At 52.3% G+C, this 24,070-nt stretch overlaps 1 protein-coding gene and 1 long non-coding RNA gene across 3 annotated transcripts; one reads left to right on the top strand and one right to left on the bottom strand.

Annotated features, from left to right (window-relative positions):
* The first annotated feature begins 834 nt into the window (after window positions 1-834).
* On the top strand, window positions 835-11,375 carry LOC123612424 (uncharacterized). Its single transcript, XR_006719654.2, has 3 exons — window positions 835-3,143; window positions 3,567-3,648; window positions 11,240-11,375. It is a non-coding gene; the product is annotated as an uncharacterized LOC123612424 (long non-coding RNA).
* On the bottom strand, window positions 11,227-22,362 carry ATP5MJ (ATP synthase membrane subunit j). Of its 2 annotated transcripts, none has more exons than XM_074364910.1 (4): window positions 22,212-22,362; window positions 18,597-18,720; window positions 16,946-16,969; window positions 11,227-14,909 (listed from the first exon to the last, which is right to left on the bottom strand). In XM_074364910.1, the coding sequence occupies exons 2-4, from the start codon at window positions 18,718-18,720 to the stop codon at window positions 14,824-14,826; spliced, it is 234 nt and encodes a 77-aa protein (XP_074221011.1). In that variant the 5' UTR covers window positions 22,212-22,362; the 3' UTR covers window positions 11,227-14,823. The 2 variants fall into 2 exon arrangements, with proteins under 2 accessions (XP_074221011.1, XP_074221012.1); XM_074364911.1 differs by lacking the exon at window positions 11,227-14,909 and adding an exon at window positions 16,219-16,367.
* Window positions 22,363-24,070: the final 1,708 nt, after the last annotated feature.

The raw sequence follows: 24,070 nt of genomic DNA, 5'->3' as shown, positions 1-24,070 counted from the left end.
CCTTGCTGTTTTGAAAATTCCATTTTTGATGTCCTCTGAGAGTTAGATTCCATTATGTGTGCTTTGTTCTTTCTTCAGACTGGAGCTGAGCAGAAATATGGCTTACACCTTTCTCCTTAAATCATTCTCAGGCTCCAAACAAGGTGCTGGACTTCTGAGCAAACAAGCAGGCTGCTGGCAACAGCACCTAGGGCAGGACAAAGCTGTGAGTGACAGAAGTCACAACGTCCCACTGCCATCTCTCCAGTTTCTCAGGTGTTCATATCTTTTCATTGTTTAAGTCACAGTGAGCTAGTTTGCAGGCTCTTTTTTTTTTTTAATGGAGGGACTGGGAATTGAACCCAGAGCCTCGTGCATGCTGAGCATGTGTTATGCCCCTGAGCTCTGCCCTTCCCGCTGCGGGGTGTCCTTTTTAAAGAAAGGTAAGCAGATTCCTCCCCAGTTTCTTCTGCCCACGCCTTCCTTCTTCCCCGGTTCTTCCTATGTTTGCTCTTAGGCTGGGAGAGGGAGTCTGGGGGTGAGAGGAGGGCGTGGGCAGGACAGACCAGACAAGCGGGCAGTGGCTTCAGACCCCTCTCAGGGGCCACCGCCTCTGGCACAAGGCCAGTTCCTACAGTGTCCCTGGATCCCCTGACCCTGCAAGGCTCTGGCAAGGAGCGGTGTCCCTGAGGCTACACTGCAGGAGGAGAGCCCCTTTGGGGACAGCTTTTTCCAGATAGCAAGATCAGGGCAGAGGTGCTGCCTGGCTGCCTCCAGCTCCAGGGAGAAATCCCAGGCTCTGTGAAGCTCTGTCAGCTTTTTCCTAGAACAGGAAAAGAAGCGGGAAGTGTGGATGTAAAAATAGAAGCTCCCGCCAGTCGGGGCAGGCCCGGAGTTGGCTGGCCTCATGTCTTCCGTCTTCCGGAGGCTGGGCTCAGGCACGCCCAGCACAGAGGGGCACCCGCTGGGCCTCCCGCCCACCCATGCTCCCTGGGCATCTCCTGGGCCCCCAGGAGACACACACATGGGGCCGCAAGGCCTTCTGGGCTGGGCACTCTGGTGGGGGCGTGTGGTTCATGGGGTGGCTGGCCAGCGTGGCTTTTTGTCCACCTGAACCTCCGCCTGTTGGCAATGGCTTCCTTTCAGGGCTGTTGTGAGGCTGGGGGGAGCCCCACGCACAGCACCCAGTGGGTGTGCCAGTCTCCCCCTGAACCAGCTGGAGATGTGATGCCTTTTTCACCTCTGCCCAGCCCACCGCCCGGACCGGCTGCCCCTCTGCAGCTACCTCTGACCTCCAACCTTTCCCAGGCAGGTTAAACCGGAGGCCTGGGAGGAGATGGGGGGTGGTGCTCTTGAAAATCTTTCCAAGGACCAGCACCTGCTGTGCCCGCTTCTGGCCCTTCTTCTCCCCACCCCCACCCCAAGTGCTCTCCCCCTTGTCCTGGGCTTGGGGTTGAAGCCTGGCACGGGGGCGGAACGGACTGACCCCTGGGTTCTGCGGAATGCCGCGGGAAGGCACCAGGTGCAGTCCGGAGGCTGGCCTTCCATCCCGTGCTTCCCTCCCTGGGCGGTCAAGGTCCCCTGCAGCCTCTGTTTCCCCATCACCAGAAGGAAATCCCGCTCCTGCCCTCTTTGGGGAGACAGCTGTATAAACTGTAGAGTGCTGTGAGGGCACAAAGGAAGCAGGAAGCAGGGTTCCTCTCCGAGGCAGCAGCAGAGAAGCAGCTGCATCTCCTGCTGGGCTGCCCCTCTCCCGCCCCGCCACCCCGCGTTTCCCTCTGGCCCTCGGGTCCCCATAGAGTCAGTCATCTTCCGGCCACGCTCAGCAGATGCCGAAAGTGAGTCAGGTGTGACGAGACCGAGTGCAGGTGAATCACAGGAGCGGGAGGAGGAAGCGGGTTATTACCAGGACTGTCTCTCGGAGGCTGAGAGGGCGGGAGTGTGACATTGCTGCCGGAGTGGCCTCGCTTGCAGGAGGCCCCTGCCCGAGCTCCACTGTCCCTCTGTCTGCGCTCCGCACCAGCTCTGTGCCCCCAGCCTGCGCCAGGCCCTGCACTGAGAAGACAGGACGGGGCCGTGCCCAGGCTGCTGCGGAGCGCGGGCACAGAGCGGGTGCACAGGGCCCGGGGGTGGAGATGGGGCCATGCCTGGAGCCACCCTCACAGAGGCCGCAACTGTCAGCCTACAGCACCTGTTTGCGGGCGGTTTCTCCTGGGGGTTCAGGCGAGTGAGAGATTGCACCGTGAAATATAAACTTTAAACTACACCACAGTGTTTGCAAGTCAGGGTTGGCATTTAACAATCTTACCCAAATCCTCATACAATGGAAGCCCCTGAGGCCCTTAGGGAAAACCACTTCAAAGGTCCAGGCTCCCGGAGCCGGACCGCAATAATGCTGTCAGGGTGGGACAGGACAGGGCAGAGGAGCATCACCGGAGGGGCTGGGGTGGCCTCGGGCAGCGCCAGTGGCCTTGAGAGTGGGCACCTCTTCAGCGTCGTGCCTGGGGGCCTCACTCTCCGCAGCCCGGTCCTGGACCTGCAAGCTGCTCTGTGTACTTGGGGAGACTGAGGCCACCGCCACAGCCTGGGGTCTGGGATGGGGGTCAGGAGTGTGGCTCGGTAGGGTGCCACCATAAGGGCTGCCTTAGGGCCCCACCAAGGGCAGTGCTGGAAGCAGGGTCTGTCTTTCCTTCCTGGCAGGAGGCTGACTGCACAGCCTCGGCCAGGACAAAGGGGCAGAAACGCTCAGGCCGTGGACTGAGGCACCGGCCCCAGCTGCCAACTAAAGGGCGGGGCAGTGGGAGGTGAGTAATCCTGCGGCTTCCTTGAGGCCCCGGCCACCATGGTCGTGGTCAAACGCCAACGCCCACGTCAAGAGGTCTGACACCCACCGATGGGGAGCTCGGGAAGGCCCTCCCCACGCGATCTCACGGATGCCCGCCCCCGGCTTGGCTGGGGATTATTTCTTTGTTTTTAAAGTGCACCATTGTTATTTTCTGATTACCAAAGTGATACACACTCATGACAAAGACCTGTGAGCACCAGTGGGTGTGCCATCAGCTGGGGTCATGCGGAGGGGAGGTGATGCACCCTATGGCAATTCATCAGTACCAGCAGCAGGAGGACAAGGAGGATTTAGTCCATGTCCCTCGGGACACAGCCAGGTAGGGCTGCTGACAGACAGACAGAGTCTACACCCCGGTCCTCCCAACCTGAAGTTGACCGAGAACAAGGGTATTTTCTGCACAGTCCTGGGGACGTCGGGGCAGGGGAGGGGTCTAAGAGCAGGTGCTGGCACAGTCCCAGGCTGCTGGTGGCTGTGGCCCACATGGTTTCTCCTGTTGCTGGATCTGGGGGTGGGGGTGGGGCTGGGCTGCTCTGAGACCCTGGTGATTCCCAGGGTTAGGGGAGGCCACTGAGAGCTGGTGGGCAGGGGGTGGCCCCCTTCCTCTAAGTGAAGGGACCTGGGCTGCATGCATGAGGCTCCTCTGGGGAGAGCACTGGAGGTAGGGGTCCTGTGGAGGTACTCTGTGCTGGGACTGTTTCTGCGGTCCTGATTTTGGGGACACGCCCCTCCCTGCCCCCAGACCATCGCGCCCTGAGGAACGCAGACACCTGAGATCATTTTGTGTGGTCTTACCATGAGCTGCTGTCGTGGACCTTACACAGGTAAGGAAACTGACCCTTGGGGGTGAAGTTCACGTATCCAGAGCTACTAAGTGGCTGAGTTTAACTTGCACCATTCCAAGCCCCCGCCCCCATCTCCCAGCTCCCTGCCCTCACTAGGCCCTGGACCCTGTGGACATGAGGCTGCTGCCCGTCTTCGGGGAGCAGGGGCTCCCAGGCCCCAGCAGTGACCAGGCAGGGGCTGTGATCTCCTGGGAGGCTAACCTTGGAACTTGTTTCTCCTGGTGCCCTCCTTGGGACTGCATTCCACTGAGCCTGACACACACATTTTTCCCAGGGCTAGGTGTGAACCTTTGGGGTGTAGGTGGCCAGGTCTGGGGAACCCCCAGAACTCCTGGGGTGATCTGGGAACCTGGGCTTATGGCTGGATGCTGTGCCCCCAGGGTCTGGCTCAGGGCAGGTCTGCTGTGTTTGCCAGCTGTGCCCGGGGACAGGTGGGTCGTGGGCACACTTGGCTTAGCGATGCCTGGACCTGCTTTGGGCTGACAGAAGGGATTGGGAAGAGGGTATCAGGAAGGGGCAGGGTGCTGAGGGGGCGGAGGACCAGTGTGGAGCTCTGCTGGGCGCTGCCATCACCACTGCTGCCTAAGGGCACCCCTAGGAGAGTCCCAAGTGTGGGACACCTTACAGGGGTGCTGCAGGTGCTTGGAAAAGTCCTCCAAGTCACCCGTTTTGTTACTTGGTTGGTGCTGAGGAGCAGGTTCACTGGCCCCTTTAGCTTTGCTGTGTATTTTACCATTTGGCTAGTTCATTTTGGTCTGACAAATTTCCTCTTTTGAAGAACACGTTTGTTCATGGCTGTCTGGCATGAAAAGATACTATTGCTGGGTTTCCTGGCACTTCCGGACATTTGGGAGACACGTGTTGAAGCTGGTCTGGGTGTAAAGTCCTCCCGCCTGGCTGCGGGGTCCCGTGGGGCAGGGAGCCTCTCCTGGCTAGGCTCACCTTGGAACTGCCTCTGACCCCGAATCCAGCCTGAGGCCAGCATAGAGGAGGTGGCAGCACATGCTTGTTGAGTGAATAAACGACCTGGAATGGAGGTGCCAAGAAGGTCAGGAGGGCAGGGCTGCATTAGGCTCTTAGGGTGTAATTCTCCCCATGCCCTAGGAGTAAGGATGCAATTTAAAATTTTATTTATTTGAAATCATACAGTGATTCTTGAACACAGTCTTGTAAAAATCAAAGTGTTACCAATAAAGTCCAAGTTCATCTTGATCAATTCCCTTTAATTGTGCCCTGACTCCCAGTGTATTGGCTGTTTTGTTTTGGTGCATGTTTGCCAGAATTTCCACTTGTATACAAGCACCTGCCCACATACACACATAATTTGAGTTTTGTGCCCATGTGTGTCTTTAAACTCAAACAGTGTCGCTCCGCTTGACTGTCCTGCAAATTGCTTTTCCCTCTGAGCAGACTGATCTGGGAGATGTTGTCAGTATGTAGAGACAGATCTTCCTTCTGACCTGCACCTGCTGGGGAGGACCGGCATGGCAGCAGATGGGCCGCCACGGGAATTGTCACACCCATTTCGCAGAGGAGGAAGTTGAGGCTCACAGAGGTTGTGCAATGTGCCCAGGGTCTCTTCCTGCCTGTGTGAGGGTCAGGGTCTAGCAGGGACTGAGAGAGGCAGGTGTGGCTGGTGAGTGTGGAGCACAAAGAAGGGAGCAGGCTGGGGGCCGCCAGCCTGGAGCCCAGAGCCCAGAGCCCAGAGGGAGGAAACCAATCGGTGCCGCTGGGAATCTCGGTGGTTCTGGCAGTAACTCAGCTCAGGACTTAGGTCAGGGTGAGGCACGTGCCAGAAAGGCCAAGCCACCTGGACGAACCGAGGGTGACCTTCAGTTCTTCCCACGAAGGCCTGGCCAGCCAGCCAAGGTGCTAATTAGGGCAGAAGAACCTGGGGAAGTGACCTCCAGCCTCCTCAGTGCTTTGTTTCCTCCTGACTCCCGCCAGCCAGGAGTCACCAAACCTCCCCAAATGTAGGGGCACCTGCCGGGGCACCTGCCAGTTCATGGACCTTGCCCCGTTCTCCCCAGATGGGCCTGCCTCCACTGACCTACTCCCCAGGCATTTGGCTGAAAGAGGCCAGGGTTGGGGTGGGCTGGGTGGGGACAGGGAGACATCTGGGTGCGGCCGGGGTGTGTCCACGGCGCCAGCACCCATACGGCGTCCTTGGCCTAGTTTCCCCAGGGCTGTGCCCCACCTGACCACCTTGTGCCTATCTCCTTGGAGGCCACCGGCTATTCACAGGGTCACTTGTGTCCCCGGCTCAGGGCACTGCTGCCAGCAGGCTCTGCCTCCCTCTCAGGGCTTCGCAAGAGTTCCAGGAGAACGTCCCAGCCCACGGGGCCTGGGGCTTGGTCTGCGGGTCCTGTGCAGCCCAGGCCCTCCTCCTCAGCTGGCCCTATGGCTTGGACCAGATACCTCTGGCCCTGTGGCCTTCCTGAGCCACGATGGAGTTGCTCAGATCTGTCTCATGCGCTCCCACCTGGGCCAGACGGCGCCCTGTGTTCAGAGGGGATGCAGCGGCGCCCACTGCATGCTGTTGCACTGGTGCGGGGTGGCCCCCCGGCTCCCCGGGCTTGCGTCTCGTCCGTGCGACCGTAGTTCCATCAGCTCCCACGGGGCTCGCTTGTGGAGTTCTCAGCCTGGGGGCAAGGCGGAATCTCTTCGGGAGTGTTTATGAAAACTTTCGTTATGTCAACCACTGTTCATGTTTTCCACGTGAGACTTTTCACAGCAGGAGACAGGACTTAGTGTGAGCTTTCCTAACCCTGTGTCTATAACCAGCTCACGCCCGTCTGTTTATTTAGACTCTTCCAGTTCCCTTCTTCCTGTATTGTTTTGAATCAAGCCAAGGAGGTTTTGTTTGTTTGCTTTTTGAGTACAAGTGTCAGACTGTCACCCTCAGGGATTTAATTGGGTCATCCAGTCTGGGGCCCAGGAAGAGTGTATTTTAGCCAAGTTTCCATCTAGGAGACGTGGAGGTGCAGCTGGTGGGGAGAGCTCAGAGCTGGCAGACCTGTGATGCTGCCTCCGGGAGACACTGTGAGACCCCAGAGAGAAGGCACAGGTAGGGTGTCAATCCAACGAGCCTGACCTGGAAGTCCAGGTTTGGAAGGCCCACTCTGAGGGCAAACCTTCACTCCAGATGAGGGGAGACAGATCCCACCCCGCACTGACCTGGGGGGGGTCCAGGCGAGAGGTGCCAGTTCCCTCATGGCCGCCTGGGAGGGGTGCTGACAGCCCTGTCAACCCAGTGCTTCCAAGAAGGCAAAGACCAGAGCAGATAAAGCCACCCAGGAAAGCGGTTAGCTGGTCAACCACAAGACGGCACAATCCCAGGGGCCCCCCAGCCAGTTCCTGTCAAGGGAGATCCTGGCGCTGGCAGAGCTGGCCCACAAAGGATGCTTTGTTCTCCCGTTAAAATAAACACTTCCCCTGGATAGTTACTCCCCAGACTTGAATGTAATATGGGGTGTCAGTTACTCTTTAACAGGAGACTTGATCCGGGCCACCAAGCTTCCCTGAACTAATTTCCTGGAAGAAAGGCATTCCCTACCTCCGCCCCTGGCCCAGGGGTTTATGAACCACTGCCCACATGGGCGAGGAGAAGCTGGGTGTGGCTATCACCTGGACCCCAAGTTCGTCCTGAGAACCCCAGTCCTTGGGGGGCCCCTTAGCCTCCTCTGAAGGACAGTGCAGGTGACCAGTGAGCCCTTGACTGTCTGAGCAGCGGAACTACAGGCTGAGCAGAGGCTCCTTTTCCTCTGGGAGGTGAGAAACCTGTCTGTTCAGTTCCCACTTTTTGAGAACATGAGTCGGTTTGGGCTCCTGGATGGAGAAGGGGGCATGCAGGGCCCGGCCGGCCCTGGGCACCAGGGCCCAGTGCACACCCATAGCAACTGCCACCAAACCTGGACTTCCAGGGCAGGGTCGTGGGGTTGACATACAACATTAAATATGACTTCACAAACATGGGGGTCTTATAAATCAAAACTTAGAAAGCCCAGATGGGGATTTCAATGATAGAGTGAGAGGTGGTCAGAGCTGTCATGAAGGAAAATTGGCTTCCACACGCTCCCCTGGTCACACCAAGTGGATCGGGTGGACACCTGACCTGAAGGCAGCTCCCTGGTGCCCAGCGCAGTCGGTGTCCCCCTCAGGTGGGACTGGGCAACACAGGAGCTGTCACGCAGAGGCCACGAGGGCCCCACATGGCATTCTGACCTTGTCGTCAGGCCAAGACCAGGAGGGAGAGGAGGAGTGGGCACCAGGGAGAAGAAATGCTGGCAGGGGTGAGGCCAGAGGCCGTGGAGGGATAAAGGGAGGCCCAGTGCTTTCCTTGGGTTCCCGGGGGATCCTCGGTCCTGCCTGGGCTGATGTGAGTTACAGGAGAGTGAGGACACCCAGGATAGACATCTGTGGACACCGGAGTCTGCTCTCCTTCTGTCCTGCCTCGGTTTACAGGCAGAGCTGGGAAATGAGCAGGGGCAGGAGTGGAGTTGGGGCTGTCACCTGCACAAGGTGAGGGTGGCTCTGTGATGGCCCAGTGTGGCTTCAAGGGCCACCTGCTGGTAAATGCAGGTCAGCTCGCATTGGTTCACATACTGGGATGCTGGGATGCTGGGACTGGGCTGTTGGTATTAGGTCCAGGTGGGGAGGGGTGACGAGAAGCCTGGCTGTGAAAGAGTGGCCCAGCTACGAAAGAGGCCTGGCGAACACAGGGACAACTCGGTGGGAGGGGCACCAGGGAGACTCTGGTCAGTAGTGACACTAACTCCGTCTTTGTGGTTGATGCGTCTGACCACGAACTGGGGGTTAGAGGAGGGCCCGTCTCCTGCAGAGAGGGGGCAGCACCGGGAGGAAGGTGCTTTACAGTGCAATCAGGGCTGAGAGTCAGGGGACAAGCCCAGAGGGGCTGCAGGGGAGATGACACTGGGCAAGCTCTCTCTCAAATTGAGCTTAAGGCCGCAAGGCTAAAGATAGCCCCCAGGCACTGGTGGGCGGGGCTCCAGCCCTGGGCAGGAGCGGGAGGGAGGGAGGGAGGGAGGCAAGTGTTCAGGTATACAGCTGTTTCCCGGTGACATCTGGATGCTGGGCTGGAGGGGCTTCTCTGGGAAGGATCATGGGCCCTGCGTTATGAAGAGATGCCATGCCCACGTCTGACTCACTGAGCTGGCAGCACTGTGGGTGGCTCATGGTCCCACAGAAACCTTGGCTCCAGGCTTCCCTTAGAGGCAGGCACTCCCAAGGTCACTGGGTCTTGACCTCAGTGGGACCAGATTTCCCTGGAGGGCTCCTTAGAGCACAGGTCACTGCCAGCCGAGAGCGTGTGATGCGGCAGGTCTGGGGCGGGGCCTGAGCATTCGCATTTCCTGGGGCTGCCGCCCCTAGGGCTGGAGGCCATTTCGGAGAGGATTTATTTGCAAACATTGGCTGCATCTGCAGCGCCTTTCAAAGGGAGCCACAGCCTCATCAAGTACAAGTGAACCACCTCCGGGGAGCAAGTGGCTTTATAGTGTGTGGGCTCCAAGGGTGGGATCAACAGTGTGAGGGCCGAGCCCCTCGCCCCCGTCCTGAAGCGGGGGTGGGGCGACCCCTAGGCAGTGCCGGCGCCTCAGGGCAGAGCTGATCTGTGGAAGAGGGGGGTCTCAGCATGGATGGGGGAGCCAGGGTTGGGGGACCCCCCTCAATGGCTGGCGAAGGTTCTGTGCCCAGTGCTGCCTCGGCATGTGGGGTGGGCTTTGGGGCCACTCAGGCTTCCCGGGTCGGGCCACGGGAGGCCACGGTGCTGGTTTCACCAAAAAACCCACTGTGTTTGGAGGCCAGAGAGGCGATGTGAACACAAGGCTCCTCCCGGCCTATTGTCACAAGGCAGGAAGCCCACTCTTCCCTGGCAGCATGCACGCTGAGCCCCACATTGTTCACAGCGGGCAGAACCTGAGCCCTCGGGACTGCAGCTCCTCGCAGGAGCCCCTTTGTGGGGCAGGGCAGGGGGTGGCCCCCTGGCCAGTCTCCTGGGTACTTCAGGACACTGTTAGGTCCCTTGTGATGCTCCCAAGCCACAGGAAGGGGCTGTGACTGGGAGGGTGCAGGAGCGTGGCAGCCCTGCTGAGGTGCCGAGTGCGTGCCGGGTCCCGACACCCTGTGACTCCGTCATACCCATCTGGAAGGTGTCCGGAGGCTCAGGGTGCATTGTCAGAAGCTGACTCCCCGGTGGGGTTCAGGTACAGGTGGCTTACTGGGGAAGTGAGCCCAGGGGAGATGGGGAGGGTGGGGAGGAGCAGGCTTTACTGTAGCCCTGAAAGTGGAAGAAGCCATTCCAGGGGTCCCGTGGAGGGAGTGGTGCCTCCGCAGGTGGCGGTCACAGGCCACTGTGAGGGGCAGGGACTCCCAGTACTCCTGGCTCCTCCTTGGGCCAGTCCCCAGGAGGTGGGGATGGCCGTGGGGGAAGCCAGCAAAGCCGGGAGGTCACTCGGGCTGTGAGCTGACCCCAGGGGTCTGGGCGAGCAGCGACAGTGTCTACCCCATCTGAGTCCTCTCTAGACCCTTCAAGCTGGGAAAGAAAACGTCCTTATAATTCTTTCAAGACATTCTTGTCGTTTAACAAGGAAGACGCGTGACGATTAAAAGAGCTTAGCGACACCAAAAGGGCGCATGCAAAACACGTGGAGCGTGGGAGCCGGCCTCGCGGCTCCCTAGGCTGACCCCGGGCTGGGGAAGAGCTGGAGAGTGCTGAGCCAGTGCCACATGGGGAGGTTCAGGAATGACAGCTGGCGATGCGCGTGTTCCAGGAAGAAGGGACCTCAAGGTCACGTGCATTTGGGGCACTGTGTTAAACCTGTGTTTTCCTCTGGGAGGACAGAGCCTTTGCCCGGATCCTGTGCACTCACACTGTTTCCATTAGAGGCAGGGGGCGCAATTCGCAGCGCAGCTTCTGCGGACCCCTGCGAGTCATGGTGATGAGAACGTCCCCAAACACATGGTGGGAGATCCCCAGACATTTGCATGTGACAGCTGTAGACTTTTCTGTTGCATTCTAAGTATATTATGTTTCCAAATCAACCTTCAGTGAATTCCGTTTTGAATTCAACCTGAGAATTTAATGAAATCTCATTCATTGAACTGAAGAGACAGGAAGTTTTAGTTATAAAAAACAGAGTGACAAAATGTTTTTAAATTAAGCCTTATTCTAGCTCATTTAATACTCAGCTTCAGGAAGGAGGCAGCGTTGTCAGTTCTGGCTGCTTGCAGGTTCCCGCTGCATCTCGAGCTTGCGGTCCTGGGGAAGGATGAAGAACTGCCCCTCACTCAGCTATTCTGAATGTGCACATCTAAGTGCAAGTGGGTACTTACATTTCAGGACCCCTCAAATATTTTAATATTATGCCTGCATTAAAAAAACTCAATTTCTCCATCTACTCAGAAATGATTTGCTCAAATAAGGGCAAATTAATGGAGGCTGAACTGACGAGATTTATTGCTCCAGCCTCTTCAGTTCATTCAGTTGAATAACCAGGTCTTTATTTTTTGATGGGCTCTGACTAAAAATTTTAAACCCTTGTTTTTACAGCTTTATTGAAATATAATGGAAGTACAATAAACTCCATGCTTTAAATGTACAATTTGAGTTTTGACATACGTATATGCTCATCAAACCATAACTATAATCAAGAAAATGAACAGAGGCACCAACACCAGGCTTCCTCCTGCCTTTGGAGTCCACTCCTCCCACTCCAGGCAGCCACGACCTCCTTTATGTCACCACAGATCAGCGTGCATGTTCCAGAATTTTCGTAAGTGGAATCATATGGTACGTATTCTTTTCTGTCTAGTTACTGTCACTCAGCATGGTGGTTCTGAGATTCACCCACGTGGTGTGTATCAATAAAAGTTCTCGGTGCTCAGTAAGACTCCATGGTGTGCACAGGGCACGGCTTCTTCACCCATTCACCTGTTCATGGACATTTGATCTCCCCCCGGGTTTTGGTGACCATGAAGGAAGAGCCTATGAGCAGTCAAGCGCACCCACATTCTAGGGTCTGCCTGGCAGTCTCTGAGAAAACCTACCAGGAATTTGCCTGGAATTGTCCTCAGTCTACATAGGCCAGCTTGAAGACGCCTGACAGCTTAACAAGACTGAATCTTCTTACCCAGGAGTCTGTTCTCTCTCTCCATTTGTCTTTGTTTCTCAGTGATGTTTTATAGTTTCCAGGTCTTGCACATCTTTTATCAAACTTATCCATACATGCGGCAGTTCCACAATGATAGTACTATATACGGCATTTTTAAAAGCTTCACTTCCACTTCTTTGCTGCTATTATATAGAAATGCAACTGACTTTGTATATTGACATTTGATCCTGCAAACTTGCTAAACACACTTAAGAAGGCTGGTTGCTTTATAGAAGATTCCTTAAGATTTTCTAGAGATGACCACGTCACCTGCACATAAAATTTTTACTTTGTTCCATCCCCTATGTCTTTTATCTATTTTTCTTGCTCTGCTGCAATGGTTTGAAATTCCAGTACAACAGTGAATAGGACTGATGAGTGTGGATAACTTTACCTTGTTCCCAAACACAGGGGAAGCATTCAGTCATTCACCACTGAGTACATTAGCTGAAATCTTTTATAGATGCACATCAGATTGTGGAAGTTACTTTCTACTCCTACTGTGCTGAGAAACTCCACATGAATGGATGCCTAATTCTGCCTAATGCTTTTTTGATGGTGAGTACTGAGATGACCGTGTTTTTCCTTGTTACTGTGTTAACACGGTCAACTACTTGCTGCTGCTGTTCTTAAGCACCTTATTTCTGCTACACATGAACAACATCCTGCCCTAAGAAACAACTACTATTTTAGTTTAGGCATTAACACATGTATTCAAAAACGTAGCTCAGTGCATGTATTAAAAAGTGTCAGTAATCCCTGCTCTCTGGAGAAAACAATGTTGCAGACAGACCATCAGCCAGTCAGCTGATGATTACATCATGACTTAGTCTCTGTTCTCAGAATCAGTAGGTACTTTGCCATTTGCCATATTTTTCTCTTGGGGAACCTGTCAACATAACCTTAAGCCTGATCTCATTCAGGGTTTCTTAAACATCTCCTTAATTTCTCTCCGTTCTCTTTGATTGAATGTTGCCATTGACTGAAATCCATGTCCCACTGATTTCTGAATGTTAAGCAACCCCTCCTTGGTCATAATTTATTATTACGTTTGCTTTTGATCAAATTCAATTGGCTAAAATTTTGTTAGAGAGGTTGGCATCTGTGTTCCAGAGGAATACTGGTCTACAGTCTTCCTTTAACGTCCCTTCCCTTTTGAATCAGGACAGTGCTGATCTCACAGACCGAGCTGGGGAGTGTCTCCCCCGTTCTCTTCAGGAAAACTTGTGTACAGTTGGTATTATTTCATTCTTCAACCTTTGGTGTAACTCCTCAGAGAAGCCATCTGAGCCTGAGGAGTTTTGTGAGACAGGTTTTAACTACAGATTATGGAAGAACAGGGCTACTCAGGCTGGCTGTTTGTTCTTGAGTGGTGGTTTGTGTCTTATGGGGAATTTGTGCACTTCACACACCCCGTAGAACTTTCTGGTCTAAAGCTCTTCCTGACCTTCCCGGATTACCCTCGGATATCTGTAGAACCTGTAGGAACGACACCTCCCTCATGCCTGGTGTTACTTTTTCTTCTCCCTTAATTTTTTTCTTCACCAGTCTGGCTAGGTGGTTAGCCCATCTTACTGATCTTCTCAAAGAACAGGCTTCCACTTCCGTTGAGCGCCTACTACTAACGCCCGGCCCTGTGTTAGACACCAGGCGTAAAGATGGCCTTTAGGTAAACCTGCAATTTATGGTCTATCATCTTGCAGTTATTCGCAGCTTCGATGGGGGCACACGCCCCCTGGGATACACAGGGACCAGCAAGAAACACGCGCCTCCTCCCGGAGGCTCCGCTTCAGAGGCGCGCGCTCTCCGGCCTCAAGGGGCTCCGGGCTCTCGGACAAGCCGCGCGCTGGGCAAGGATGGGAGGCACGTGCGCACGGATCTCAGCAGAGCCTCCTTGGAGTTCCCTCTGGAAGCTGGCTGCTCCTGCGCTAGGTGGGTCTGCGGCCCTCTGCCTCCGCAGCCCCTTGTCCGCGGGCACCGCCCCGCGGGGCTGCTCTGGACCCGGTTCCAGTCTTTGCGCCGGGCGCCCAGGGAAGCCGTGAGGACCGGCTGGCGGCGCGCGCCGGCGCCACCTACAGGCCACCTTGGGACACGGCCGGCAGGCGCCCCACGCTGAGGACTTTGGACCAGTAAGTGGCAGCAAGGAAAGCCTAGTGCTTTATGTGACCAACACCTGTCCCCACTTAGAAATCAGGGCAGGAAAGCACTTGGTGCGGCAGGGTGCCGCTTTCACTTCTAAGACGCCCGCACTGTCTATGGACTGTGTCTACTTCTACTTCAACCTGAGCACCCAACCCCCACACCTCGTGGCTTTTCTCTTGCCTTCTGAGACAGCCTGAACTCTGCCCATGGAGTATAGATCTCTCTGAATAAAACTACCTTTACTCAAAAAAAAAATTATTTTGTTCCACTCTTAAAAGCACAGCTGACGGACGCCTGTCAATATCTCCGGGGGTGGTGGTGGGAAAGGGGGCAGGGGCGGGTCTCTGCAGACCTCCTCCAGACCGCCTACGGGCAGGCAGCCCACCAGCCGGCTCCACCTTGCATGGGATACCCTCAATCTCATGAGCTCCCTTCACAGAATCAGTCCCTGCTGCCCCTCACCCCGTTCTGCTTCTGCACAGGCGTGCGAGGGGCACCAGGTCCATGATGGGTAAGAAGCATCTCTTACAGGATAATTTTTATTTACTGACGATTATAGCTGAAGGAACCCATAGGCAGTGGAGGGCAATGTGCTCACAGGGCCGGCACACCAGCTCTTCTACAGACTCCGGGGCTGGCTCCTGTCAGCTTCTCCCTCCCTGGATAAGAGCTCAGACTCCTGGATCCCTGGTCCCAGCACCAGCCAGGTGAACTTTGGCACATCACTGACTGTCATGGCCTCAGCTTCCTCCTTTGTAAAATGGGTCTGTAGCTCCACTGCACTGAGTTCTTAGGCCCAAATGTACTTAGATACGCAGCACCATGGGGAACGCTGACAGGGCTACAAGGGCTCTGGTGGGGGCCGTTCTCTGTACGGACTCGTGGTTCTCAAAGTGTGGTCCCCAGCCATCAGCGCATCCTGGGAACCTGTGAGAAATACAAGTTCTCAGGTTCCTTCCAAGACCAGTGGTAACAGAAATACCAGGCCCCACCAGTCTTTGCTAATAGCCCCCCAGGTAATTCTGATACAAGCTCAAGTTTGAGAACAGATGGCCCAGATAAGTAACTTCTAAGATTAGATCTCTCTGAACTGCAGTGCTGATTCACCCTCTGAAGGGAGAACAGAACAAGACCTTAACGGAAAAGACATGTTTCCTGCATTGGACCAGAACCTGGCCCATCTCCCGGCTGCAGGGCCAACTTCACTGGGGCTATGTAACACTTTCCCGCCAACTCCCAGTTGAACCAACAACTGTGAGGTAGACAAGTGGGCTTAATCCCCATTTCACAGCAGAAGAAACTGAGGCTCAGAGACCCCACAGTAAATGGCAGTCATCTGTCAGGCACCACCCACGGGCCAGACCTGACACTAAAGCTGGAGACACAAATGGAAAACATGGATGGTCCCTGCCCTTAAAAGAAGAAACCAGGACCAGGGTCAACATTTTTATCCCACAGGCAGACCCCTACTCACCTGCAAAACACCAGATTTCAAACTGGACTCATGTCTACCCCTACACTTACTGCCTTAAAATCTATTTTTTAAAATGCAATTGTAGGGGTTTGGGTAATTGCCTTAGTAGGTTTTTTTTTGGGCGGGGTCAGGTTTGCTTGTTTGTTTATTTATTTAAGAGGAGGTACTGGGGATGGAACCCAGGGCCCTATGCACGCTAAGCATGCACACTACCACTTGAGCTATACCCTGCCCCCTGGTAATTACCTTAGATGGAGAAAAACATTATGTAGCATTCATTTAATATTAGCCAAACTAGAAATAAAAAACTAATTTATTTGTATTACGCACTTTGCCTTGCATGTGGCTTCTCCATAAGATCTGGAGCTTAGAATTCCACCCACTGTGGGGTCTAATACTTCCTTATTTCTAAAGCATTTTACAGTTTAAATAACGCTTTTCCAAATCTTCTCTGACTGAGCTTCACAGTAACTCTAAGTTAGAACTTACATATTATCAGCTCCATTTTCCAGATGAGAAAACAGAGGCTCAGAGAAGTCCCAGGTGTAAGTAGCAGAATCGTCTGTTTAACGTTTATTTGCCATGATGAGAGTGTGGGTGCCTAGATTTGACCCCAACTCCTGCGCTAATCTGAGTGCTTACTCCTCAGCCCCACAGGTCCCCTAAGGATGGGGCATCTTGGTGGGGCTCCGGCTGCACCCACTGCACACAGAGACCCACTCAGAGCTCGGCAGGGATGGGGTGCAGGGAGGGACACGGGGATCTCACAGGTACGTTTATTCATGCATCAGGGCAGTGGCACGTCTATAAGTCAACACGACGTCCCACGTTCCCAATCAACACGGCCAGACTGACGTTCTGTCCACGTAAAGCTGGTTAATGGTGACCACGAGCAGGCGCAGGACTGGAAGCTTTTCAAAGAGAAGCATAACAGATACTTAATAGACACAATTTAGGAGGGAAGGAACACTCAGAATGCAGTTTACCACATGAGGGCATGGTAACAAGTCAGAATGTGTAAAGGACAACTTTCAATCTGATGAAGTGTACGGAGGGTCTGTGGGACTGATGCGCACACACAGCTCACCCGCAGGCGCGAGGACCGAGGGGCAGGGGAACGGCTGCTCCCAAAGCTGTGAGCCAGCCTGGGGTTTGTGACGGACCTAAATGACTTCAGTTTCATGCCATTTGGAAGCAAAGTGAAGAAAAGTCTAGCACGAGGGCACACATTTATGCGGTGCTTTCTTTTGAAACACGTGTTAGGAGGCGGCAGTGAGCTCTGGTCAGTTTCCGTTTCTAGTGCTCCGGAAGCCGTGCCCGGCCCAGGGGCGGGGGGTTTAACACACAGGCTTCAAGAAACAGAACTCCACCGCATCTACACAATTACCGAACTACACGTGGGCTTCACTTCACAACAGTGATACACCTTGTCCTGGAAAGGTATGATGTTTTTTTATTCCCCACCCATTTTGAGAAGCAAAAATCTTACCTTTCAAGGCTTTACTTCTTTTATCTAAAATAAAAGGAAAGAAAAATTGGTCATATCAATACTTTTCCAAAAAGCCTTTAGTCAACTTATTGTTGAAAAGTTCACAGCTTGTGGGAGCCCGTGATTGGGGTAATAAACTGCAACAGACCCCAGCTGCTTGTGACCTTCAAGGAAGAACAAATGTGCTTTGCTAGCAGGCGCCCGTGCACCTGCACTCTTGTCTCCTTGCCGTAAAATGCAGAGACAATGCCTTGCTTGCATAGTTGAGGTTTTAGCTTAGAACTGCTTCCAGTGGCAAAGCCATTATGTGTCTCTTGGTATAAATGCAGGACACGGCTTGTTTATCGTAAGCATAGGTCCCTAGCTCAGGGTTTACTCTTCTCCTTGCAAAGCGAAGACCTATGCCCCCAGCTATAAACGCTGGGCATGCTTTATGCTGTTTAGATAGTCTATATCCCCAAGACAGAAACTGGCTGGTCTGGTGGTCTGTTTTGTAATCAACTTCTTATACCTGAAGAATGTACCTTGTTCCTCTCCCCCCATGACTGCCGAGGGTAAATTAAGCCTTCAGTTACTCATTGTGGATTTTATGATCTCTACCCGATCCTGTTTTTCCTTAAGCTCCTGCGTTCCATGACACAATTGTTGGTGATCTCTTCTTTGATTGTGCACAATAAACATGGCAGTGTTTGAGAGGCTCATGGAGTTGGTCCCTGACTTCCTCTTGCTCTTTTGCCTTTCCAGTCTCGGGCAATTCATTCCGTCTCGGTGGGACTTTTGCAGGACAGAACCTACAACAGCTTAGGTAAAGCTGTTACAGGAAGCCTTCAGAAAACTGGAGTTACTACAGGGTCTCATAGCTGAGAAGTGATCAAATTTCTACCACAGACGTTCTCAGAGCAGATAAACGGCCCTTCAGAATCTGCAGAACTCTGCACTCCTCACTCTACCCCAAACTTCAGTCTCACAGTTTAGAGTTTTCTTTTTTTATCCCTCTTTTTAACCAACCACTTTATTAATACACAATTGGGCCTCATTTCTGCTCTATTGACTTTTATTGTGAAAATATTTTAAACACTCAGAACAGTGGAAAAGGGACAGTAAAGGAGCATGGCCCACAACTTTTCATCCCTAAATCTTTCAGCCTGCATCTCTTGAAACTAAGGACATCTGCCATGCACTCTAAACACCACTGTCACACCTAAGAAAATTCACAATTCCCTGACACCAAGGTCTTTTTTTTGTGGAGGGGATGGGAGGAAGTAATTAGTAATTAGTTTACTTACTTAATTAGTAATTAGTTTACTTACTTGCTTATTTTTTTAGAGGAGGTACTGGGGAATGAACGCAGGGCCTCGTGCATGCTGTGCGCGCTAAGCATGTTGTCTACCACCGAGCTGTACCCTCCCTGACATCAAGATCTTATTCAAATTTCCCCAACTGTCCCCAAATATCTCTTATTGCTGACATAGCTCGTACACTCCCCCCATTTTAACAAAGGCCCCTAGAGTTCTGAGGTTTTACTCCTAGTTAAGAATCACAGTTCCTTTGCAGTATGAATTGATTTTTTTAACTTTGTTTTATGAATTGTGATTCCTTTTAAAGTAATTTTCTCCCTGACCTCTAATGAGTCAAACACTAAGAAACTTACCAGCACTCCTGATTTTATAAACGATGAAGCTCATCAGCCCCATCCCGACCCAGATCTCCTGGTAAACCTGGGTGTAGTAGGGCTTCATGGGGATCCAAACATTCTTAGTAAGGCTTTGAAGCATCTGAAAAGGAACAGAGTAATAAATATAACCATGACTATTGTTTTAAACCTAACTGGTAAGAGGTTTCCATTTATTGAGTTTGACCCTATTTCCCACGACTGTTCAACAGGGAGCAGCTCATATGCCAGCCTTGCTCCCCAAAGCCATTCTCATGACTACTCTCAACAGCTTCCCAAGCTCCACTCACCCCTCAGTGCCCCCTGACCTTGGCACCGGGGCACTCCGTCACCTCGTTCCTCCAGCCCAGGGCTCTCCCAGCCTGTGCTGTCCCACACTGTCATCAATGGGCCCCCACTAACACCTCAAAATTATTTTCAGCTTTTAAACTGAAAAACTAGCATCTTTGCATCACCATGTTAAGAACTGTTGGCACTCAAAGCAGAAGAACACGGTCAAGGATAGGTGATTTCCTTGTGAGATGAACACCCAGGCTTGGACACTCATTAATCAGCTGTATTTTAGTCCTTTCTTTCTTTGTTTAAATTTCAGCTCTGTATAACAGTTGAAAATATAACTGACATGTAAAATGGTAAGATATTAAAGTGTACATCACGGTGGTAACCTGATAAACGTATGCACTGTGAAAGGATCGCCTCCATCTACTTAATTATCACATCCATCACCTCACTATTTTTTGGGTGGGGGGGAGAACTTTCAGTTCTACCCTCTCAGCAAACTTGAATTATACACTACAGTGTTACGAACTATAGCCACAATGCTTCACCTGCATCTCAGTCTTGAAGTCTTGTAAAATACAAAGCAGAGAGCATAAGAGGACAAGGTCACTTTGTAAAAGCTGCAATTATAACAACCAATTTAATGAATAAAAATATATAATTACCAGATTTGATCAGGAAAAGACATCAGATTTTGAATTTACAGTTTGCCTTTATGTGCAGTTCTCAAGGTAATGCTTTTGATGACGTTTAAAATCAGATGCTGTCATTGTCATTTTAATATGCTTTGTAACATCTAAAGTGACCTATTAAACTAGTCACTCAAATCATCGTGAGGAATCATAAGCATTTTCCATCTTCCTTGCAAACGCTGCTCTGCCACCCGACCCTAGCCAGACCAGAGCCTCACCTCCTGCTCCTCTGACATCACTACTTGGAGACACAGTCTCACTGCTCTTCCCTTGCCTCCGGCTTTCCGTTACTGAACCTGGATGGTGTGACCATTATTCATTCAGCAGACATGAACTGTGTATGTACTAGGTGGCAGGCACTGTTTTAACGAGCCGAGAAGCCAGCTCCTAAAGGGCCAGGACATCTGGGAGAAAAGTGTCGTCGGCAGAGGTGGCACGTGTGCTGGGACCCGGAGGTCTGAGCGCACTTGGGGTGGGGAGGAGCGGGTCGAAGGCCCCGTGGCTGCTCAGACTCACGTCCTAGCTCTGCTAACTTAACTTTCCAGCTAACTTGAACTGCCTCGGTTTCCTCATCTGTAAAACAGGGATTAAAAATAGTATCCACTGCAAAGGGCTGATATAAAGATGGAGGAGTTGCTCTGTGTCAGTTACAGTAACTGGTGTCCTAGAGCAAGTGCTTGTTACATAAAATATTATGGCTGGACTATGGGATGGAAGATGGGCCAGGTCATATAGGACCTTGGAGGCCACAGTAAAGAGCTCAGCTTTTACTTTAAGAACGTCATGCAAATTTAACAGCATTTGTGAGGTGCTTTACGGTCTTAGCTCCCGCACTACATGGAGGAAGTTGCCTGGGATCACACAGTTGGATCTGTAAGTCACCCAGGCCTCTTCTCCTATTACTGAGAAGCTGCTCCAAGGCCTGGCCTCCAGCTCTTCTGAGGAGCAAACCCATTCAGGCTGAAGCACAGGCCTGAAAGCTGACCAGCCCCCGAGGGACCTGGGAAGATGTATCCTCCTCCTGAACTCCCTTGCAGATATGTCTACCCCTACATTTCCTGTCCTCAGACCCTCCTAAATGCTCTGTCACAGCACCAGGTTCCAAGAAACCAACAGCCCTGCCTTGAAAAAGCACCTGATAGAAGCCAAGCAGGACCCAGAGGAAGCCTCTGGAAGCCCCGACAGGGAAAGTTTAGAGGCACTGAGTGTAGCACTCTGCTCCCCGCACCCAGCAAAGACCTGGAAGGAGGACCAATGGGGCCAGAAGCGTGGGAACCTAGGGTTCCCACACCAGTTTTGTTTGCTTTGCCCTAAACCTTGGGCAAGTCCCGAAGCTGTCATTTCAGAGGCTTCTCTTTCTGTGAAAGAGGGCTAGCTCCACCTGCCCTACTGGATTCTCAACGAAATTTAAGGAGGAAACATAAAGGACCCCAGCTTTCTGCAGAATAAGAACTCAGTAAATGGCCACAGCAACAGCAGAAAGAATCACCGCAAATGCCCGCTGACTGCAGCAGCACCACGGTCCTGGGACTCCAAGAGGGAGGACTTAAGGTGCCCTCACTTAGGCCCAGGCCAGGTAGGGGCCCAAGAGCAAGGTCAGTGAGGATCTAGAAGTTAAAGAGCAAAGCCGACTAGGAGGGCGCAAAAGAGGTAAGAAGGGGCAAAAAAACTTCTGTTACGTCCATATTTCGCTCAAGGCCCAGGCCCCCGGCGTTACCTCCTCAACTAAGATGAACTGAGGCTGCCACGTAGTTTACTGCACATGCTTACCTCCCACCCTCTCTTCGGCCCAAGATTGCCATATTTGGCTGGACAAGCGACCTGGTCCCAATGTTTATAAAGTCAGGCCTGAATCCACTCAGTCCAGCCCCGTTTCCCAGCTGTGTGGGTTTTATTAGCACCCATGTGTTCAAAGGCGCATCCTATTCAAAGGCCAAGTGGGTGTCCACGGTGTCCCCCTAAGTCTGCAAAGCTTTTGACACGCTACATTAAAAGCAAACTATTACTTGACCTTACACTGCGGGTGAGAAACGTCTGACCCTCGAGCCCCAGACCGGGATCTCAGACTGAGTTCCGTGCAACGGCAAACATCGCCCCTGATCCCGTCTTGGGCGTCGTTTCCCCTCCTTAAAGGCCTTGCCGCATGTACAGCGTAACTCTCAGAACCAATGTGTTGCAAGGAAACTTGAGGGATAAAGGAGAGAAGGTTCTAAACGTGGGTTAAGAACTCCTGGCTGCATCCCTAACTAGCTGCACAACCTTGCGTAGCCGAACCTCTCACGGCCCAAGTGCGCCCGCTATCAAACGGGTACGAAGGTACAGATGAGTTCAGGCCAAAGGAAAAGGCGTAGCGCGGCCTCCGCGTTACTGCCAACGACAGCTCAGCCCCGGATGACGCCCCTCCACAGTCTGGGAGGCCAGGGTGGAAAAGCCCGCGTGGCCACGGGGAGGGCTGAGACCCCAAGGTCAGCGCGGGTCGAGATGTGGCCGCGGTGGGACCGAGGCCGTCCCGCCTGCCGCCGGCTCCCCGCCGCGGGGCCCAACCGGGGCACGGAGCCCCGCCACTTGCTGACTGGCCTGTCACTGTCCCGGCGCCCCGCGCGGATCCCAGCCCCGCACTCACCTCGGCGCAGGACCAGCAGCTCGGGGGGCCCTAACCCAGAACCAACGACTCAGAAAGGTCACTGAGTGCGCAGGCACCGCGCGGGGCCTGCCGGGAAGGCGGAAGGAGCGGCGCCGCCCTGGAACGGGCACGCGCCTCCCAAGCCGCGCCTGCGCCCCACAGCGCCCCCAGCGGCCGCCCAGGTGCGGGGCCTGGAGACTCGCTGGGGGAGGGTTGAGGGGGGGGCCGTGGTGGGGGTTGTGTGTCATAATTAGGTGACTGTCCGGAATCCCCGGGACCTGGGACTTACTGAAACCGGGGAGGTCTTGGACAAAGTGGACGAGTTTGTCTACTGAAAAAGCGAGTCTACTTGTTAGACTGTGTTAAAGGCTGAGACATCAATTCTCACGTCTTTGTGGTTTTCTTGCCATTTTTCTTTGTGTTGCTGTATTTTTGCCCTGCATATTTTTATGACTCTGTTCTGTGTATAGTACTTCTACTCAATAGACAATATAAAGACTTCCACAGGGGCTCCAGGCACTGGACCTAACTGACAGGTGCAGGCTTTAAAAATAAGCAGGCCAGGGGTGGGGACATGGCTCAGTGGTAGAGAGTGTGCTCAGCATGTGCGAGGTCCTGGCTCAATCCCCAGCACCTCCATTAAAAAACAAACAAAAAACCACATATTACTATGGGCAGGGAAATAAAAAAGATTGAAAGTTTCAGCAGAAAACTGAAAATTGTGGGAAAAGAAAGAAACGAATGTTTTTTATTTGAAAAAGAACCAAATAGAAAGTGGATTGATCTAGCAACAGATTAGACATTTGGAAACACAAACGAAAGAGATGAGAGTTGATACAGCAAGAAAGTCATGTGTGGAACTCATGTCTTAACGTAACTGCCAATCTAGAATTCCATGCGTGAGGAAATTAATGTTCAGTAAAGAAGGCAAAAAGACATTCTGGACAAACTAAGAATGAGGGAATAATCACCAGTGGACCTGCAGTTAAAAAAATAAAATCAATGTTCATTATTTAGGAGAAGGTGAGCTCAGATCGAAGGATGGGGAGGCACAAAGGAAGAGCAGTGAACGTGGTCCTGCTTCAAAGGAACAAAAGCTTAGGATCAAATACAGCTCTGTGCAAAACTTGGAAAGCTTGTCATTTTAGGGTAGTGATTCTCAAAGTGTGGTCTGGGGGTTTCCAAGGCCCCTGGGGGTCAAAACTATTTTCATAGTAATAGTAAGATATTTGCATAATAGTGGTGAGATGTTATGTCTTTTTCACTAGAATTCTCTCACAAGTGTATTGTGGAGTTTTCCAGAGGCTATGTGACTTGTGCTGTCACAAAAGAATGAGTACAAAAACAGATATGAGAATCCAGCTGTCTTCCCTTCAGGTAGACATTAAGAACTGTGAAAATGTTAAAGTGTCACTTTTATCACACATAAAATTTTTTGGTAAATATAGTGACTTTTCATCATCATCCTAACATCAAATGGTTTTATTATTGTTATTTTTAAATGAATTAAAAATGTAAATAAAACATTTCTCAGTTGTAGTCCCTAATAAAGTAGATAGAACCCATGTAAACAGAAGCTCTCTAGGATCTTTAAAAAATTTAAGAGCATAAAGAGATCCTGAGACAAGGACCAGGTTTGAGAAGCACTGTCTTAGAAAAAGAATGTTTTTAGACTGAATAATAAGTTAGGAACCTGTTGAGGACAACAAGCACTGAGGAAAAACTTAAGGAAGAGCACCATTGTAAGCTATTTCAAGACAAATCACTTGAACTTCAAACTTGACTTTAGATCAACAGAATTTTAATGGCTTTAGTTGCTAATCCAACATAGCCTTAGAAAACACACGTTCAACTCTTCT

The sequence above is a fragment of the Camelus bactrianus genome, chromosome 6 (genome assembly GCF_048773025.1).
Source record: "Camelus bactrianus isolate YW-2024 breed Bactrian camel chromosome 6, ASM4877302v1, whole genome shotgun sequence".
Classification (NCBI taxonomy): domain Eukaryota; kingdom Metazoa; phylum Chordata; class Mammalia; order Artiodactyla; family Camelidae; genus Camelus; species Camelus bactrianus.
Note: the sequence above shows the minus strand (reverse complement) of the source record. Positions and strands in the feature narration are given on the sequence as shown.

Coding starts and splice junctions, on each gene's coding strand:
- ATP5MJ (XM_074364910.1), bottom strand. CDS start 18,720: ATGCTTCAAAGCCTTACTAAGAATGTTTGGATCCCCATGAAGCCCTAC. Junction 16,970..18,596: donor TTATAAAATCAGGAGTGCTG/GTAAGTTTCTTA, acceptor CTTTTATTTTAG/ATAAAAGAAGTAAAGCCTTG. Junction 14,910..16,945: donor AAGAAGTAAAGCCTTGAAAG/GTAAGATTTTTG, acceptor TATTTCTCACAG/GTTCCCAGGATGCGCTGATG.